Source organism: Lepidochelys kempii, chromosome 10 (genome assembly GCF_965140265.1).
Source record: "Lepidochelys kempii isolate rLepKem1 chromosome 10, rLepKem1.hap2, whole genome shotgun sequence".
In the NCBI taxonomy this organism is placed as follows: domain Eukaryota; kingdom Metazoa; phylum Chordata; order Testudines; family Cheloniidae; genus Lepidochelys; species Lepidochelys kempii.
Genome location: NC_133265.1, coordinates 62,813,895 through 62,828,812, shown reverse-complemented (window position 1 = coordinate 62,828,812; position 14,918 = coordinate 62,813,895). Strand labels below are relative to the sequence as shown.

At 40.1% G+C, this 14,918-nt stretch overlaps 1 protein-coding gene across 3 annotated transcripts in view; it reads left to right on the top strand.

Moving 5' to 3' along the window:
* The window catches only part of LOC140894935 (tropomodulin-3-like), a 43,394-nt gene extending 37,615 nt beyond the window's left edge, over positions 1-5,779 (top strand). For 2 of the 3 annotated variants that reach the window (XM_073303861.1, XM_073303862.1), the window contains exons 10-11: positions 954-1,023; positions 2,424-5,779. In XM_073303861.1, coding sequence (XP_073159962.1) covers positions 954-1,009 — 56 coding nt within the window. In that variant the 3' untranslated portion in view covers positions 1,010-1,023; positions 2,424-5,779. The remainder of the gene's footprint in view (positions 1-953; positions 1,024-2,423) is intronic. The other variant, XM_073303864.1, reaches the window with a different exon arrangement.
* Positions 5,780-14,918: the final 9,139 nt, after the last annotated feature.

The following is a 14,918-nucleotide window of genomic DNA, read 5'->3' as shown; positions in this document are numbered from 1 at the left end:
TCTTCTGGAAGGGGTTAGCTCCTGGATTCCAAAAGGATGAAGAGTACTTTTGATGGTGGATTTGTTCTGACAGGCATAATAGAAAAAATTAACAAGAACCCTGTTACTTGATCATCCAAACCCATTGATTTGGGTTGGTGGGTAGTTGCCTAAATTCAAGTAAAGGGCATATCCCCTATCTTGCAGCCACTGTGAACTGGGAGGCCATGCCACCCCACCTATTGTTTATTACCCCAGTGGAGAGACTAAATTTAATCCCTATTGCCAGGGTGCCAGGACACATCACCACAGATGTGGCTAACTAACTGAATCAGGAAGCTTGAAGCTTAGTTATGAACATAATGTGAGAACTCAGGTAGTGCATTATATATACCTACACTAAAGCCTCCAGCTAAATAACAATAACTAAATTCCCCTCATTAAATAGAATTACCTTTTTTTATTCCACCCCCCACTAAGTGGTATTCCTCTTTCTGGTTACACATCCACACACCCCATGGTGCAGGAGGGGTATCTCTTCAGGACAGGAAGTAGGGCAGGTGCTTGCCAGAATAGTTTCTAAGGGTCCAAAGAAGCTCAGTGGGGGACCTGTTGAGAGCAGAGGCCTGAGGTGTTTGAGAGGCTGGTGATATGTCCAGGGCCTCCCATTGAGGAAAGCTGTTTGTGGGGAAGTTAAACAGCTGTGAAAGACTGAGGAGAGAGGAACAGGAGGAAAGATATAATTTTGAAGGGAGCAGGAAGGCACCGGACATATTACATAGCTACCTCCTGAAATGGCCTACATTTGAGAACAATTGATTTGATCTTTTCTCTGTATCATCATATTTCAAGTGCTTCTCTGGTAGTTGTGAACTTTCTTCTTTTTCACCAGTTCTGATTTTAGCATTTAATTGCTGAAAATCTATTTCTATGTTTTCTATTGATATCTTGCCTTTTTTTTCTTGCTTTCTTAGTCTGGAGTATACGAATAAAATTTTCTGCAAAAGCCTTTTCATCTCTCCAGCCTTGAAGCTACAGAGACAGGTTATTGTGAATACCCAGTTGGGTATTGAGCTCTGAAATTGAAATGTTTAGTCTCATATCACTGTCTTTGTACGTTTCTTCTGACAAATTGTCTACATCTTTTCTCCCCATGTTTCTCTCATGCTGTCCTGCACCCCTGTTCTTGTTTGCCTGAGACCCTGTGCCAGTTTATTTCTAACTGCATGATTGGACTACAGTGAGATGGCCCAATAGTATGAACCACTTCATCTGCTTTTGCGATAAAACTAAAAAAAAATAGAGATGAGTGTGCGAGAGAGAGCCTAAGAATGCAACAGTTTAAATATCTGTAGGTTACTTTTTAAATGAGTAGTACGTTTTAGGCTTTGATGGTAGGTCTCTGTAAGTACTAAAACTTGTAAACTCCATATTTGAGCATTAGTGGAGTATCTTTTCTAGCAGTGAAAAACAATTATCCCACTCTGATTTTACAATATAGCATTAAAACTTTTCAGTTAATTAATTTGAACCAAAGCTGAAGATAGACAACTTGGTTTATATAAAACTGTAACAGATATATTAATAAAAATTATAAATTTATCATGTGATTAAGTATTTAAACCACTCTTAATATTGGGTGGTTTTCTGCAAATATATAGTACCTTCTAATTAAAAAAAATGTGGAAACATCCTATCTAACTTGAGGCTTTTAAAACTCTTAATCCACTTTCAAATCCACTATATCTGCTCAAAAAAGAAGTTAATTTAATTGGGAAAGAGAAAATACAAGACAAACTGATTATTTCACTTATACACTATGTAGAACATCAGGGTTTTACTTTAAACATTAAGCGTACTCCAATCATTCAGTCAATACTGCATATTCTTTAACTGTAAATAGCATGTGAGTTTTAGTAACTTTATTCACCAATTTTTTGTTCGTCCCTTGTGTAATTTATTATTTTAAGATATCTGAAAATTTATTCACTCTAATAATGGACTGAAGATTATCCGATTACTGAACATGAGTTAATATTGTAAAGTTTTTTTACCAAGTCTTTGAGTGTTCTGAAGCTTTTGTATATTCCTAACTAGAACTATAATTAAGCACAGTGCTAGAGAATAGTACATATGAAGTCAAGAATAACTGTTAAATCTGCTCACCATATTTCAAGTGATATGACATTATTATACCCTAATTCTTACCATGTAAATCTTAAATTGTTCATGAGTATCGAAATAAGGTACTCAGAGTTGCTAATAAGCAAATTTGAAATGATAAATAGTGCTAAATGTTAATTAACTGTTTGGAATGAAATTTTACATAGCTGAAAGAATTGTGGTTTAAAAGGTTAATGACTACTAATTGTCCTGTAAGCTGTTGAGATATTGTGGAAATCCCTAAGAAAGTTATTGTATTTTCTTTTTTCTTATGGACACAGTTCGCAAGAGAAGGGTTGAAGGAGACTACCAGTAAACCTTGCTGCTGCTAGAATTGCATTGTGTGAAGATTTCAGAGGTCCTCCAGGCGCATCTGCTAATCATGGGTGTTGGCAATCTCAGACTTCATTTACTTGGGTAGAAGGGAAAAGACTGGAAACCCCATTCCTTTTTAGTAAAGTTATGTTTAGATCTGTGTGGTATGCATCACGTATTTCATTTTGTGACATAGTAACTGCACTAGACTTTGCAAGATCGTTTTTTTTGAGAACTTTTTTATATTCAAGACTTTAGCTATACTTTCCACTAAAATAATGTAAATTTTGTAATCAGTGGAGTAGTTGTCTGTATTCAAAGAATGATACATGAAGGGATCAATGGGCAAACAATGGAGTATGTTTCTGATAGGAAAGCTGGGGTTGGTTATTTAAATGGTAGGATTTGTATATTTTTGAGAACAATGTTTTAGAGAAAAGGGATTCTTAACACAGAACAATTGGACTCTTATTTTGTAGCTATTACTTCAGCCTTCTTGTTAATATACACTGAACTTAAATCTTTCACAGCTGTCACAGTTGCAGTTCCTTTTTGTCTTGATTCAATAATATGCTTTATTGATACTTTGATAAAGCTCGAAAGTCATCCCTTTTCTGATGAAAACGTGAATTGAATAAGGGTTGTTTCTGCTCTCCAATACATTTGGAGGAGAACTAATTAAAAGACGAGGGTGGGTGTCTTGAAAAATCAACATCTGTACTAAACCAAAAAAGCCTCCAAAGGAGCTTACATTTCTGAATATTCTAAAAGACTGTACTTTGTTCTGATACGTTTAAACTGGACATCTTTAGATTGACTTAGTACATTCATCAGCATTGTTTTAGATTATATTCTTGTATAAAAATGTATATCTAAATACCTTAAATGACATAGGAGTTTTCTAGCAGTAATGAACATGCATTCTTTAAGAAATGCTGATAGTATGCTTAGGAAAAGCAGTCCTGTGCAGCTCTGAAATCATATACGTAATCTCCTGTGGCGGGTTGCAACTGAGAAATTCTGTTAAACTAAAAACAGCTGTCAACCATACTTCCTGTGAAATAGTGACCACTGTACTAGACGGATCTTTACCTTCCACTCTGATGAAGGGTCCTCTTGTTCCATCATCACAACGTGTTATGCAGAAACTTAACAAATGTAGTATCTAATTTGCTTTGGATATTAGATCCATGCTGTTATTCCAAGCCATTTATTTTAAAGAGAAATATTTAGAGCTCTTTATCTAGGAAAACAAATTAGCAAACAAAAGTCACTGCAGTTTCCGTACATAACAGCTGTGGACTCCTTTGTAATATTACGAAACTTAGGTTTTATTTTGATTGTGCTATTTTTGAATTGCACTATACTTGATTGCACAGTGTTGACCATTGGACCATAACAGAAGTAAAAGCATGTTCTAAGGAATTGGACAGTCTACTTACAGTGACTTGTATAATTCAACTGACTTAACTGTCCAGTATCCATAAAATTAACATAAATACCATAAGTTTTTGTAAAAGCCATATATAGGTGGTGTGGAGAAAAATGAGATTTTTGTATCGTGCTGTACGTAGAGTTTTACAATGTACAAATTTTTCTTTAGAATAATCCCCTATTATTGTGCCCGCTTCTGTGCTACTACAAATCATGTTTTAGGTCTTTAAAAAATACAGACTTCAATCTGAAAATGAATTAAAATTTTATGGCAAGTACACAGCGACTTTTAAACTATAGTACCTTCATTGAAGATATAAGTAATTAGGCTTTTACAAGGGTGGAAAGATGAACTATCATTTCAAAATTGGAAATATTGTGGTTAATTCTGAATAAACATCCGTGTCTTATGGCCTAAAAGACATGGATGTAACTGTGTAAAAATGAAAGGAAGTTGAAATGAATTCTATTGAAAAACCAAAGATTTCCTGCACTGCACATTTTTGAATGAACAGAAATATGATGGTGTTGGTCATAAAGACTCCTTTTGCCTTTGGTTTACGATATTTAAATTTTTTACATAATTTAAGCAGACTTTGTTGTGTGAATGCTATCCCAAAGTTTAAGTTCTTATACATTTACATGCAAACATATATTAAAAGCTAAGTGTTTTTTCAAGAGATGGTGCTATTCAGGTGTGGCCAAAACATGGTATACATGTATTAAGTTGTCTGAAACTATTTTACGGTGCCTAATGTTTAAAACACCAAGGAATCATTTTTGTATCAAATAAGCAGGCTGTAAAACCTTCTCTTCCTTCTGTTGTCAAAGGGTTGCATATTTATAAAATCTAATTTTTGTAATATCTGTTTGATTAGCCTCTAGGCAAATTAGCCAGTTACTTTATATTTGTAACTGAAGATAGAGGAGGAAAATGAAAGGCGATGAGGTGGGGAGAGAATTGGTAATGAAAAGCATTTTTTCTTCTCTACGCTACTTGTTTGAGTTATATCTGGCTCACCAGTGGCATAAGTGGAAATCAGTGGTTGGTTGAAGACGTAGTGGTCAGGAGTCGGGTCACAGTTGAAAGTAATGGGTATCTTTGTGCCAGATCCTTAATAGCATTGCCCCAGTGAAATAAATTTAGTAGCTCTGTTGTGAACGGCTGAGGCTAGACGCGTGGTGGCAATCGTAGCAGAGAAATCAGACAGATTGGACATGGAGAATTAACCATAGATGCTTGTCCCTCCAAGTTAGGTTTGAGGCACATTTGGCAGGGCAATATGAAGACGCTTTAATTGCTGCCTGTAATTTACCTTGCGTGTGGATAAATGAAGGAGTCCAGTCTCCAGAGCTGTCAAATACCATAATCCAACTCAGCAAGCAAAGCTGACTTTTGATTTACTGGCTTCAAATATATAGTAAGGTCTTGGGTATGATGAGCTCATATTTTATGGGTGGTATTACTTTAGCAATAAATTACCATAAAAACCAGGCTGCTTTCAAAAAAGAGGTGGTGATTATGTGCTTTTTTTTTTAGTCTAATTGATTCATGGTTAATTCACTTTTTTTGAAATATGCACTAAATCTGGAAAATCAAGTAACCACACATTTTGTTGATAGTTTTGGGTTTCATTCTTAATACACAGACTCATGGACTGAATATGTTTCCCAAACATTCTGTAAATTATCTACTTTCAGTTATACTCTAGAGAGATGCCCTCATCATCTCCACAGCTTTTTGTATGAATAATGCTGTTTGTAAGCTATGAATTACAGAGTCTGTTAAGTTTAAGTTTCCGTTGAGGAAACATGAATTGAGTATTTTAGCATATCAGCACTGTATGCTGTCAAGCTGTATTACATTAAAAATTCTGAAACCTCAAAATATTATTTGTTTGGTTTTTTTAACAGAGCACTAATTTAGCAGAAAGGTGAAGCTGGCATATACTTCAGGCTCCTGCTTGTACCTTTGCCGTTGGGAATGCTTGGGCCCAAATGGCTCTTCTGGAAGTCAGCACCTGTCATTGGCTATAATTTGATTTTCACATGGGAAAAATGTTAGCATACGGCAGAAAATAACAAATAGTGGCAAACTGTTGTCAACCCAGTTTCATGCACGCAGCTATTTAAGCCTATGGACTAGATTTGTTTTAGCTTCTGCTGGGATAAAGTAGACTGCAGGTTCCTAGCAACACAAAATCTGCAGCCCTGCTGGGGAACAAGCTATTTGTACTCTTTCCCTCTGCCTTGGGGATCTTAGAACTGTGGGCTCTGCTAGCCAACAAATAGAGCTTGGCTTGGGACGATACAGGATCTAGGAACCCAAGCTATGCAGTATTTTCAGTACACCCCCTAGGAATCTCTACTGGCAGGCTTCTGTGTATCCCCAGCTAGGGCAAAACTCCCTCTCCAAGACAGCTGCCTTCCTGGACATGATGGAATCAGAATTTACAGTCCTGCACCAACAGGGGTAACTCTAACCCAGGAGTATCTACTAAAATATAATCTATGAAAGTCCAAATAATTAAAAAGCAATCTGTTCCATAAACCTGTAGTCTTGTATGGAACTCATGGGAACGCTTCAGCAGTCTTTGTTGAGGTCAGTTCATAAAAGCAAATTGGGTAATAAGTACATTAAGTATGGTCTTGAGAGAAACTACTTAAGTTCCAAAATTAATACTTGGAAACATCTGTTTTCCAACCAAATTTCCTTTGAACTCTTGAGTCATATTAATAGACATATTACATAATTTTGCCTAGTAAAAGGACACACTGTCTTGGAATGTCGTCTCATATGTAATAGTGGGTAATACCTCTCATGAGTTACATTTCTAATACTTTCCATTTCATCATGCAGAGGCCTTGAGAAGTATACCAAACACCTAGCCAGGAACAGATTAGAAAAATTTGGGAGGAAGAGGTTGCTATCAACAAATACTCGGGTGACCCAATCTCTCTCCCCACCTCCATCCTTAAACAGCTGCTGGAATCCTACCACAGGCCTGTCCTAGGCCCTGCTTGTGAGGGGGAGTTCTCTCTCATCAACTACTTAATACATTTAAAGCCACCATCCCAGCTGTTGAAAGTGAAAAGCACTCGCTGCTGCCTGTCCAGGAGTGCCACTCTTTATTGTCTGGGTGAGGGAAGTAGGTAGGTGGCCTCTTTCACCCCCTCTCCCCAGCCTCAATTGTTTGGATCCTTCTGCCTCCTGAATAGCTCCTGCTTTGTGTTGCTGCCAGGCTCTGATTTCAAAGCAGCAATGAAACAGATTAAAATCAATTCCTTCATGTCAGTTTCACTGGTACCCAGAGGGTACTGAATTGTAGCAGTGAAGGGGAGGCCAGGTCTACATTACTGTGGTAAATCGATCTAAGTTATGCTACTTCAGTTATATGAATATGCTCTCCCATTGACTTCCCTTACTCTTCTCAGAGAGGTGGAGTACAGAAATCAACAGGAGAGCACTCTCCCATCAATTTAACACGTCTTCACCACACCTGCTAAAGAAGTGCCAATTTAGCTCCGTAGTGAAGACATGGCCCGAATCTCATCAATTTAACTCTTCTGCTTGGAAAAAACTATAAGCTTATAGAGAGGCACTGGGCTGTCTGCAGATCTCATTTGGAAAATTATCTTTGTTACGAGGGTTAGAAATTTAACTTTTTTTTAATGAAAGCTCAAATTCTGCAACAAGGTACTTAGTTTCCCCTCCTTGCCCCTCACCCAATTTGCCAAGGAAAATGTGTGGCGGGAATGAACTGTTTCCAAGCTTTTGCCGTACAATATTAAAAATGCCATGTTGTGCATTAAACATGAGAGATTTCTTTTTAAAAAGCAAAGTCAGTAAAATGGGGCAGACTGCATGAGTGGATAATAATACCTAATTTTAAAAAGTTTGATTTCTAATAGCTCTTACGGCATATCTTATCTGTAGATCTCAAAGCACTTAGCGAAGGAGGCATAGATCGTTATCCCCACTTTACAGATGTGTAAATCATTTAAATGCATGAACTTGAAGCCACATCTCCCCGGCCTCTGATTTTTCCTTGTACAAATGGCTGCGCGGTGCAGGGCCCCAATCCTTGCTGGCAGCACCAGCACAAACCCCAAGGCAGCACATTATGCTGCCCTTAGAAACAGCTATTCAGGAGCAACAGCTGGGCACTGCAGGGAGCCCTCTCTTCTCCCCCCCCCCCCCCCCCGCAAATCTCTGCCCATGCTTTGGAGGCTGTCATGACCACAAAAAAATCCACTGGTGGCCACATGAGAAACACTGATTTAAAGTATTCTGAAATGTAGTTAGCAGGCTAAATTCTGTCACTATTGATTCACTGTGGTGTAAATGAGAGCAAAACTTCCCCCATTGTCACCTGGTGAAGTTTTTATACATTGTGAAGCAAAATTTGGATTTTATTTAATATTTGCGCATTTTAAACTGCCCATTTACCTGGAGACAAAGAGAAAAACAAGTCACCCTTCTGGTAGAACTCTTAAGAATGTAAGCTTCTGCTTGACATGGGTGTGTCATGATTAGACTTGCATTGTTTACCAGCTCTAATGGTGCCTATTTCTGCCACACTAGTGAAGGGATGTAACTGGTTCTCCCCAACCCAGCATCTGAGCTTGCCTCTGCCCTGGTTTCCCCTCTCTTGGTTAAGCTGGTATGTCAGCTTATAGGCCAGTGCATCAAAGTAGCTCCCACATGTATCAGTATTTCAGTCCCTTTTCTCAGGGCTGCATTTAGTGTTCAAACACACACAGTTCAGCATCCATCAAAATAGAAAAACCAGGTCCTGCTGCCTGGTTCCTCCTAAGACCTCTACCTCAGAGGGCTTCTGCTGCTGCCTGTTCCCAGCCAGTTCTTTCACATAGCTGCTGGGGCAAGCTCTCTTCCAGCTCCTTTTCCTAACCCAGAACCTCCTGCAGAAGCCTCTTTGCAGCTCTTATGCTTAAGTGAGCTGCTTGTTAGCCTTTTATTGCACTAATCTGGGAGGAAGCCTGTCAGTTACAGGTAGGGACTAAGCCCAGTCTGTAAGTACTACATGGGGAAGAAATATTTAATAATGGCTCTTCAATTTAGCAGAGAAAGGTCCTGCAAGATCCAAGTGCTGGAAGTTGAACCTAGATAAATTCAGAGTGGAAATAAGGCACAAATTTTTAAAGGGAGGAGGGGGAAGAGCAATTAACCCCTAGAACAATTTACCAGTGTATCTGACCATTTTAAATCAAGATTGGATGTTTTTCTAACAGATCTGATCTAGAGATTATTGTGGGGAAGTCTACGGCCTGTGTTATACAGGAGGTCAGACTAGATCATCACAGTGATTCCTTCTGGGGTCGGAATGTTTGAATGTATGAACAGGCCATCCCACCCTGTGGCCAGGGCTCATTGAAAATGTTCGATTTCAGCTTCCATTTTTTCCTGGTCCAAAGCATAACATACAAAAGCTCAATGCTCTGCAATAGATTTTATGCTAATATTTTTTGAAAGTTAGTGGAAATACCAAAAAGCAATGATTAACAGCAAGTGTAAGAGCATGAATTGTTAAGGTGGATTGGTTAGGGTGGATACCAGGAAAAAAGTAATCCTTCAGTACATCTCTTTTCTGTCCCTTCCATTAATGTACATTTTGGGTGTGTCTCCAATAACAGGTTTTTAAATGGTACCTAAACTCATAACCTCGCTTGTGCTGTGATGCCAGAGTTTTCTTACCCCAGAGGACTATGGGAGAAACTTGCAGCATAGTTGTTTGCAGTTACTATTGCTCCTGATTTGACTTGTTCAAGATTTGAAAATCATTTTGTCAGGGGATTAAAACACAAAAAGCTGTTTAGTATTCTGACCTGCTGTGACGAACTAAGTAACGCTGATATTATTTGTAGGAAGATGGTACATGCCTCTCTGTGTTTATACTGCGTTACTTGCTATGGAGTTAGATCAAAAGGGATTGTTAAACCAAACAGGAAAAGTAAAACAATGTCATGGGTGAGGAGCATCCCTTCAAACACTAGTCATTTATATAGCTGTGATGGGAAGAAAGAGATCAAAGGCAGCAATAAACTATTGTGGGTCTGAGGGCTTAGGGGGGAAAAAAGGGTTGAGAGAGGCTGCCTAGTACTAATTGAGAGTCACAGAGCAAGGCTTGCTGTAAGCATGCCAGGGCAGAGATCTGATGAGCTAAGCAAGGACAAGCTGACAAGTTAGAGCTGTGTTTAGGCTTTAATTCACCTCTTTAACCCAATGCACCTAAAGATGGTAGTATTCCTGTTGTCTAATAAATACTCTGTTTTGAAGAGGCTGTCTAGTGTCACTCCAATCATCTGCTGGTTGCAGACCTCCCAAGATGGTATGTTTCCAACAGGAGCAGAAGCTCATTTGGATTTGTGGAAGTAGTCACAGTGAGAAACAGAGGTGCTGACACCAGGGCCCTAGTTACAGACTTCCTCTTGAGCAGAATGGAGGCCCAAGGCCTACCACAAAGAAGAAGGGTGCGCTCGTAGGAAAAGATTGTATACAGATCAGAGGCAGAGTGCGTCCTGCAGATCTGTCATCTGCCAAAAGCTATTCAGTTAACTTTCTGCTTCTTAACGGACCCAATAGTTAAATTACAAATATGTTGTTTCTGCTGTAACTAACAGGCCCTGCTTTATTCTGAAGTTGTAGAACAGGGTTTTCTTGTTTGCATGATAGAATTATAAGGCTGTCCTATCAGTGTTGGACAACATGTAGGTAATTCTAAAATAGCAATGTTAGACATCTTAACAGAAATCTCACATTACCTTAGGGCATTCCTCTTTAGTGGAATTTCAGAAGTGCATATTTGATTCTAAGCATTTTTCAAACCCAATTATTTAATTCTGCAAGTGGTCCTTGTATTGAAATTAATTATTGCAGGGAGTTTTCTTATTTTGGAGTCCACAGTACTTTCCCTCTCTCATGGTAGTGTAGTGCTGCAGGCTCTGGCTATATGGCACAAACTGGCTGACCAGTATATATTTTAATACCAGCAGTGTTTTATGTCAAGTGTCTGCTTTCAGTTAGAGCACTTTTACCTCTGGCACAAAAGTTTGTGTTTAATTCTTATGCCAGAACTATGGCTTAACAAAATGCTGATTTAGCAGTGTCCTTTGGGAAGGGGGTGTTATGATGTTTTCTTTGCCTATTAAAACACAACTTAGCTCAGTGAGACAAGTCCTCCCAGGGGTCCAATCCTATGCACACTTACTACAGTGTACAGTTCTTACGAATGTTTTTGTTGACATTATTTGAGCTAGCTTATTGCTAAGCACAAAAAGATGGCCATATTTGCCTAATTACTCACTGCTCTAAGGGCTTAAAGAATGCACTTGTAAATTGCTTTGTTGTGTACTACTTCTAACAGAAGATATTCAAAACCAAATTCTACTTTCAAATTAATGAAAATGTGGCAGAGAAGAGAATTAACCCACAACTATTCACTCCAAAAATTGAAGTTGCTATGTAATTTTAGTATAGGCCAGGCAACATTACAGAATGATTTTATAATCTTCACTAGTGGTAGATGTGCTCACCAATCTACCTGGACAGATTGGCTAATAAAAATTAGAGAGAGAAGAGACCTACTCTGTCATCTAACGTATCCTGCTGTTGATGCAGAATTGTTCCTTATATGTGAAGTTCTGTGTATTCCATGATTCAGCGGCTTTAGAATTTGATTCAGCAGACTTAGAATTTGATCCCTTACCACACAACTATGACTGAGAATCTCCACTTTCATTATAAAAAATAAATTTGTTTCTAGCCCTCAGGTTGTGAAGAAAAGCTGGAAAACATGCACTGAATGTGATAGCTAGGCTATCTGCCTGAAACAGTTCTGAGAGTGGTCAACCAATCCCACTCATCTTAATGGATTGTTGGATCGGAAACTGAAAGCATCTGCAGTATATTGTACAATGAAAATGTGGGGTGCAGTGCAAATTTAAGGAATTTAATATCAAAGTAAAAAACATCTGGATGACTCCTATTCCCTATATTCAATATAATTATATTTTTTACAATTAAAAAAGGTAAATGGAGTAAAATATATGAAAAGCAGAATTTGTTTATACCTTTTCAAAAGGTTGAATGTTTCTGAGAAAAGCATACTAAGATTTCAGAACAAAAAGTATCTCAGCAGCCTTGTTCCAAGCGATTTATAAAAGGATTAGTAAGTGTCGTGGGGGGAATTTCAGCAGAAAATTACATTCTCAGTAACAAAGCAAGATAAGAAAATGGACAGAAAATCAGGGGTAAATCTGAAAAGAGCAACCAGCCCATTCTCTGCTGTCTGTTCAAATGTACCTAGTTGACTGGAAAATTCCCAGCTCTTTGAATGTTATAGTTCATAACTACAGCTGGAGCCACGTAGACAATTTGCAGCATCACCTGGCCAATTTAAATCTAAATTTACTCTCTCTTTCTCTCCCCCAGACGGCTTCATTTTGGTGTCATTTATCCTCTTTCCACCAGACAATGTGTCCCTTTTCCCTATTTGGCTTCTTATGGCAGGAATCTTCAGGGATTTCATTGTTTTTAGGAATCCTGACCCAAATGATCTCACTGAGTCAGTTGGGTCAAAATACATGATTCTCCTCTGTTTGGCCCGTGGAGGTGGAGTATTTGATTCTGCCCCATTTCAATTTGGGTTTGTAGGACAAGGAATGCTCTGCTATGTGGTTTGCTTGAGATCGGATGCTCAATCCCACCCTGTATCAGTTTAGTCCCGTGGTTCTCAAACTTTTGGACCGATGACCCCTTTCAAATAGCAAGCCTCTGAGTGCGATCTCCCCCTTATAAATTAAAAACACTTTTTATACATTTAATACCATTATAAATGCTGGATGCAAAGCAGGGTTTGGGGTGGAGGCTGACAGCTCATGACCCCCCCACATAATAACCTCTCAATGGCCTGAGGGGTCTTGACCCCCAGTTTGAGAACCCCTGGTTTAGTCACTGGTAGAGTAAGTTAAGGACAGTTATGAAAAATATGGGACAGAGTTTACTGTAAGACTGTGGGGTGGTAACTGCCTGAAAATAAACTTTTATGTGATCCACTTTTACTTTCAGAGTAACAGCCGTGTTAGTCTGTATTCGCAAAAAGAAAAGGAGTACTTGTGGCACCTTAGAGACTAACAAATTTATTTGAGCATAAGCTTTCGTGAGCAACAGCTCACTTCATCGGATGCATTCAGTTTTCCACTGAATGCATCCGATGAAGTGAGCTGTAGCTTACGAAAGCTTATGCTCAAATAAATTTGTTAGTCTCTAAGGTGCCACAAGTACTCCCTCACTTTTACTTTGTAACTCCTTACTGGAGGTGGATTGTAGAACATGAGATATGAAGAAAGCACAAAACCTTACTGTGTAGGACCAAGACACCGGCTGTCATAGTGTGGATCCCCTCCTGCAAAACACTATGCCTTCGGGAATTCCAGAGGATTGTGGGAAATGAACATTTTTCCTTCCACCATGACCTTAACAACATCCCTCACCACCACTTAAAGTCACATAAGCCCTTTTGGATTCAGACATTTAACCTACAACAATGCAACTTCAACCTTGATTAAACTTGGAAAGCCAAATGGAGTTCACAAGAAGTCACAAATAAACTACCCCATGAAAGACCCAATCCAGAAGAGCCTTGGCTTCGATCTCCCATGGAGCTCATGGGTAACCCTAAACTGCATCTGCACAAACCATGGCAGAACAGAACATGGAACATATAACAACTCAATGCCTGAATCACAAATACAAAGGAGGCATCAAAGCAATCCACTCTGCTACTCCAGACACAATTATCTGGCTTAACTATCTAAATGTAAAACTATAGTTGTTGTTCTACATTTATATCAGCCATACAAAGAAAAGAAGAAAAGTGGATGCCTGAGTCCTGGGATGAGTGGTCACTGGGGTGGATGCCCTGACCCCCATATTGCAAGTGAGGACAAGTCCGTAGGCTGGCAAACCTGAGTCAGTGGTCCCCAGGCTGGGTAAATGCCAGATCCTGTGTCAATGTGAAGCACTTAGGGGGATGTGATGATAGTCCTGGGAAGAGTTGTCCTGTGTGGGTCGGCAGGAGGGTCACTGGACCCTGTGTCATGGGGTTCCTATGGTGAGGCGGATCACTGGCCCTTTTCTCTGGGGCTGGGGCCACTGGGGAGGGGTGGTGGTGGGGATTATTAGCCCCTCACTCATAGATTTCAACGCTAGAAGGGAGCATTGTGCTTATCTAGTCTGACCTCCTGTAGAACACAAACTTCCCCAAAATAATTCCTAGAGCATGAATTTTAGAAAAACAGCCTGTCAATTTAAAAATGGCCAGTGATGGAGACTCCACCTTGACCCTTCATAAGTTGTTCCAATGATTAATGACTCCCCACTGAAAATGTAACTGCCTTCGTTCCAGTCAGACTTTGTCTAGCTTCACCTTCCAACCAGGGCCTCGTGTTCCACCTTTCGCTGCTAGGCCGAAGGGCCCGTTATTAAATATTTGTTCCCCCTGTAGCTACTGACAGGCTGTGCTCAAGTCACCCCTGGCTCCTCTCTCGGTCAGACTCAAGCTATGGAGTTTAGCACGCTGAGGCTGAGGCACGTTTTCAAACCCGTTAATCGTTCTCGGGTTCATCTCAGCTCCCTCGCCAATGTACCAGCATCCTGCTGGCCCTGTGGGTACCAGACCCGGCCCCAGCATCCCAGCAGCCATCGCACCTGGCCCAACTCAAATACTCCACTTCCCAGAGCCCTGGGGTGGGTGTGGAATCACTGTCCCCCGTCCCGGGTGCGTCCTGGTGCCGGGGATCGTGGCCAGGCCCTGTGCAGGCTGAAAGGGCGAGAGAGACTTGTGGGCCCCTGCCGTGGGGGAATTCCGTTAATGGGACGCTGCCCCTTTAAGGCTCCCCCCGCCCCCTCCACCCCCGTGCCTGGGTCGGGTCAGCACAGGCGGCCCCACGCCCCTGACCCCGTACGGAACCAGTCGCTCCGCACGCGCGTCACTGGCTGGCGCCGC